Below are 5,286 nucleotides of genomic sequence, written 5' to 3' on the forward strand. Positions count from 1 at the left end.
ACGTTTCTTCATTTTTGGCAAAGCCTTGATGCTGGTTCCAATCTTCAACGCCTTTTCATCACTCGGGCCACTTTGAAAATCGTAACATTCTTGCACGCGACACCACTCGTCGCGCAATTTATTCTTTACAAAATCCACCGGGATTTGATCTTTCTGGTAGCTTTCGATGACGTTGATGAGTGTTCCGTAGGACATAGGAAGACTTGAAAGCATTACAGCCACAAACTGTCGAGGCTTTAAGCCCTCATCTGCAACTTCCAAACGATTGTGCATCGCCGTCAACTGCTTAAGATAGTCTGGAAGATTGCCGTCTTCTGGCAGCTTCAAAGAACAGATTTTTCGCAATACCGTCATCATCGTATTCATAGATTCTACTTTGTGGATGCTCATGAGAGTGTCCCACATTTCCTTCGCGGTAGTTTTCCGGCAAATGTGGACCAATTGATCGTTTTCCACGGCCAAAACGATCATATGACGCGCCTCTCCATCTCTTTCAGACCAGGCCGCCAACTCTCTTTTCCTCCGTTGGCTTCAGTTCTTTCACGGTTTTCATCAGCTTCTCCTTGGTCAACTTCAGCTCCATTTTGAACTTCCATAACTTTTCCAAATAGCCAGCTCGAACTCCATAGCTGATTTGGGGATGTTTAACGAAAAATCGTTCCGATGTCGTATTTTGTGGGTGATTAAGAGATGAAACGCCATAAAAAAAGCTTGGTGGAACCATAAAGCTTTTTAACAAGCACACGGTACTCTTTAGAACTTTGCGGCTGAAAAGTACTATCTGTAGGGTTGACGATGGAACTTTAAGGCTGTTTAAGAATGTGTGCCGAACTTGGTGGAACTTTATAGCTTTTTAATGCATGACATCGGTACAAGGTGGTTCTTGTCAAAGTGTCAAAGACAGACGCAGTCTCGTGGTTTGTGCTGCAGTTATATTAGTTATTTGAAGTATCAATATTAAGTGAAGTGATTTTGAGTTAACTCTAAATTATTTATAATTCTGTGAACGTTATAAAGATTTACAGTTCACAAATAAACATGCACATAAAAAAAAAACAAAAAATTGTGTTGTTTATTTCAATGATGACGCCTTGCTTGAAAATAAAACACAAAGAAAATAAAACACAAAAAATACCCGGCACCGTGGCATAAGGAAGCTGCTTAGGCGCTATTTAGAAGGACTACCTGGATCTTTGATGCATTTTATCTACTGCAAGAGGCGAATTCAAGCAGCGAACTATAGCTTGCCAAGATTGGCTGCTTAAGCAATTTTGGCTATTTGGGTAAACACATGTTTTAGGTACAGTCTATTCCCGAGGTACGCGGTTCTCGACTTACGCAGATTCGGAGAATTTAGAAACTGAGTATCTATGAATACGCGTTTAAGATACCGTGTATCTCGGGGACTACATGTACCACCTGGAGACTAGCGGGGAAATGTGACTTACGCGGATATTCGAGCTACGCGGATTCCTCGGGAACGCATAAACCGCGAATCTCGAGAACAGACGGCATCATCATGAAAAATAAAAATTCATTTGTAATTTGATTTTGCTGTTTAAACTTTCTTTTTGAATATATGAAAAACGTTCAGATCTCCATCCTTGTTGTGGCAGCAGGCTAAATTAGATACGAAGTTGTTTTGTGTTATTATAGTGCCAAAGAAGAAGAAGAGATAATTTTGTTATTATCGACGTTCTTCTTCGTCTTTGGCAGAACAACCGGGCAAGACCTGCCTGTGCCCACAAGTGAAATTAGCTTGGCTATCAGTGACTTATTGTTACCATAGCAGGATCATTAGTCCTACGACGTATGGGGGCACGTGAACCCATGACGGGCATGTTGTTAAGTCATCCGAGTTGACAACTTTACCACCAGACCTTTACCTTTACTTCTGAATAAAACAGGATTTCTTTCGGAGAAGAAATTTTATTGTGCGCTTGTTTACTGTCTTTCTTCTTCTTCTTCTTTGGCACAACAACCGCTGTCGGTCAAGGCCTGGCTGTACCAACTAGTGAAGTGACCTTGGCTTTCAGTGACTTATTGTTACCACATAGCAGGATAGTCAGTCCTACACGTATGGGGACACGGTCTATTCGGGACTTGAACCCATGACGGGCATGTTATTGAGTCGTTCGAGTTATTGTCTTTATATTGTATTATTTACTATTGCTTATGATCGATACTTTGAGAAAAAATAGTAGCTAGGGAGGTTATAAAAAATAGAGCACCACAAGCTTGGAATTAACTGTGCAGATCACAGCAATCCGAAAAAGTTCCCCATTGTGCGTGGTTTGGCGAGTCGTTTGTTCTCGTCAACCCGCTTGACCTGATCGTATCTGGCTAGATGATCTCCACAACTGATTGTGTAGTTGTATAAATTATCTGAAAAAAAAAACAAAAACAAAAAACAAATGTAGAATAAACTACTTACTCAAACCATGTCGATCAGGCACCGAAACCGATATGTAATATTACCTCGTAAGGATTTGCGTGACTGTGCCATACCTCCATAATCGGAAGGCAGGAGATGTTGAGGGATGTAAGGGAAAAGAGTATGTATCTTGGTGTGTAAATGGAGCATTTCAAGCAACTCTTTCTTCATGAACGGCCTGATCATGGTCATGATGCGATCGATGAACGGCACCACGTTGGCAAGATGTAGTCCCTTAAGCCGAATTGGTAAGCCTTCCTGTATGAAGTACAGCAAATCTTTAAGCGTAAATATGCCCAGCTTCGGCAGATGTCCAAGATGAATGCCGTCCATGTCGATGATGAGGATCGATCCGTTATTACATCCTTCCTCCCAAAGTTGAATATCAACACACATGAGCGCACTGTGGGTATGGGAGGGTAGATAAACATTATCAAACTGAAGATTGAAACAAATCAAAGGAAATACTTACAGCGTCAGCAAGGAGTTGAGGGAAAATTTACTTGCATCTGGGTCAACGATCTTGGCCAGCATCACTCGATATCCTTCGGGCGTTAGTTCGGGAAGGATAGATAAATCGCTGCAAAATGAGTTCAGCATTTGTTTTATTATCATTCGCACAATCTTTTTTTTTTCAAAGTTTATTCATTTATTGTTCACTTTTACTCACAGTACATCCATCGCCATCAGTATCGCATCTTTATCGAGGTTTCTGTTGCCGAACAGATTCTTACAGCTCGTTCGAAAGGTATAGTAACACTCGATCGTACGTTGTGCCGCCTCCAGATCGTAGTAATTTGAGTGTAGAAACAGGATCAATTCGAGCTCGGTAACTGGTGGTAAATGCGGTTGGCTTTTCACCCACTCGCCTAACTTCTGCACATCAGTAGCTCGCAGTTCGCCTGCATACTTTCGGTACTGGTCTTCGACGTTAGCGAACTGTATGGTTTTCATCGCGAGCAGGTTTTCAGAATGGAGATGTGCAAAGCAACTTCAAACTTTATTCGCTGGAGTGCTGCAGTTGACTGGAGCCTAAATAATTTCTAAGCCGGACATGACCCACAGTGGCAAGACCCAGGGGTACGGAAGGGATTTTTTAAGTGTCGTTTTTGTCGTCCAGCTTCCTAATCCATTAAAGCAAATATGCACGCGGAAGGCCTTGGAAAGATAGAATTAACCCTTGAAGAGCCAGAGTGGCTAAAGGTTACGATATAAAAACCTAAATGTGCGAGGTTTTAGATACTGGAATTGAAACCCCCCCAATGCATGATCTTCGCGGGTTAGCGCGATCTGATGGAGGTCTTGCTTACATGCTATTTTGCTTGTTATTGCAGTAATTCAGTTAACTTGTTTTATCTCATCTGGATGAATGAGAATGTAATGTCTTTCTACAGACTTGTACCGTATCGCCGTACAGACGTCATGGTTTCGGATCGCCAAGTCGGTTAGAATTGACAAAAAATGAAAACATAAATAAAAAATGTGTCTTTGACGCAAGCCAACAGTAATTCTGCCATCAACATCGTGCAATGGAGTAGGTCGCTGGTTGATTGTATGCCAAGAGTTCTGTTTTGTTTTATGTTTTTATTTGTTACTTCATACCCAGCAAGGGCAAAGCGAGGATATTTAATCTGAATTTGATGAGAAACCTGTATTATCTAAAATCTAAAGACCATATGCGTACTTCATACGTAAAATATAAATTTTTAGTCATAGTAAACTGTCAATGTATGTTATGTTTAAACACTTTAAAAGTATAATTTGGCTGACGTCAATAAAAATACATGAATTTTTATTGAATATTGACGGCCTAATGGTGTATTGGCTTACTCAAAAGAAATATTCGTTCGTTATCGCCGCAATCGCAACGAGGGGCATTCCCGTGGTACAGTCGTCAATTCGTACGGCATTAATAATATATCCGTCGTGGGTTCAATCCTCATAAGGACCGTTCTCCCTGCAGCAAGGTTTGACTATATCCGACTGTGTTGTACTGAACAAAGATCAGTAGTCTCGAAAACCTGTAAAAGCCGGTATTGCCACATAGGCACGTTACGCCAAATTAAAGAACAATCATAACGAGTGGACTATCCCGTATGGGAACCGAACTACATCTGACCTTGTGGAATTTTGTAACGTCCATGGACATTTCTGCTGGAACATATCGGTGCTGGCGGAAGGAGACTTTTAGCTGTTGGCATTTAATAATTTAATGTTCAATTCAATAGGATAATTTTAATGATCGCTAAAAAAGGAAACAATGTTATTTTCGGATGTATATCATAGAATGTAGCAAAAAAGGCGTCGGTTAAAAGCGTAGCCAGTCCATTTTCAATTTACGGCGTGCCCAAATGGTTCGCTCCAGGTGTTTTTTTATTATGCGTCCGTATCATAGAAGGTAAGGTAAATAATAATATTATAATGTTATAGTAACATAATGCCTACTAGTAAAATAATTGTTTAATGAGTAATCGCAATGACAAATTAGAATGTAATTTCGCAAGCCAGCAAGCAGTGGTCGGGCATTCCATTTGCACGTTATGTGTTGTGTGCTTTTCAATGGAGTTTCAAATGGTTTGAACATTATGATTTATGTACACAATGAAGAGAACTGCAACATAGAAAGTGCCATAAATCCAAATCAGAGGCAAACGAGTTTTAACAAAAAAAAAAAAAAAAAAAAGAACAGTACTCGCTGTAATAGATACGAGCTACCTGAAATAAACGAAATCTATAATGCGATTGTGGTTGCTTGGGCGCTTATGGTTCCATCATCATAGTAGTAGGTAGGTAGTGTTCGATTTTAATTGTCCTACTGTGGTATACATCTTTCTCTCTCTCTCTCTTTCTCT

At 40.4% G+C, this 5,286-nt stretch overlaps 1 protein-coding gene across 1 annotated transcript; it reads right to left on the bottom strand.

Moving 5' to 3' along the window:
- Nucleotides 1-1,678: 1,678 nt before the first annotated feature.
- Nucleotides 1,679-3,442, bottom strand: LOC121603329 (alpha-tocopherol transfer protein-like). The gene is made up of 4 exons (XM_041932001.1): nucleotides 3,105-3,442; nucleotides 2,907-3,014; nucleotides 2,479-2,837; nucleotides 1,679-2,385 (listed from the first exon to the last, which is right to left on the bottom strand). Exons 1-4 carry the CDS (start codon nucleotides 3,386-3,388, stop codon nucleotides 2,258-2,260), a joined length of 879 nt encoding a protein of 292 aa, XP_041787935.1. The 5' UTR covers nucleotides 3,389-3,442; the 3' UTR covers nucleotides 1,679-2,257.
- Nucleotides 3,443-5,286: the final 1,844 nt, after the last annotated feature.

The sequence above is a fragment of the Anopheles merus genome, unplaced genomic scaffold, assembly GCF_017562075.2.
Source record: "Anopheles merus strain MAF unplaced genomic scaffold, AmerM5.1 LNR4001076, whole genome shotgun sequence".
Classification (NCBI taxonomy): domain Eukaryota; kingdom Metazoa; phylum Arthropoda; class Insecta; order Diptera; family Culicidae; genus Anopheles; species Anopheles merus.

Excerpts from the sequence above, each read along its gene's own strand:
- LOC121603329 (XM_041932001.1), bottom strand. The coding sequence starts at position 3,388 with ATGAAAACCATACAGTTCGCTAACGTCGAAGACCAGTACCGAAAGTAT. Across the intron at positions 3,015-3,104 it reads CTGATGGCGATGGATGTACT|CGATTTATCTATCCTTCCCG; the intron begins GTGAGTAAAAGT and ends CTCATTTTGCAG. Across the intron at positions 2,838-2,906 it reads CTCAACTCCTTGCTGACGCT|TGCGCTCATGTGTGTTGATA; the intron begins GTAAGTATTTCC and ends CCATACCCACAG.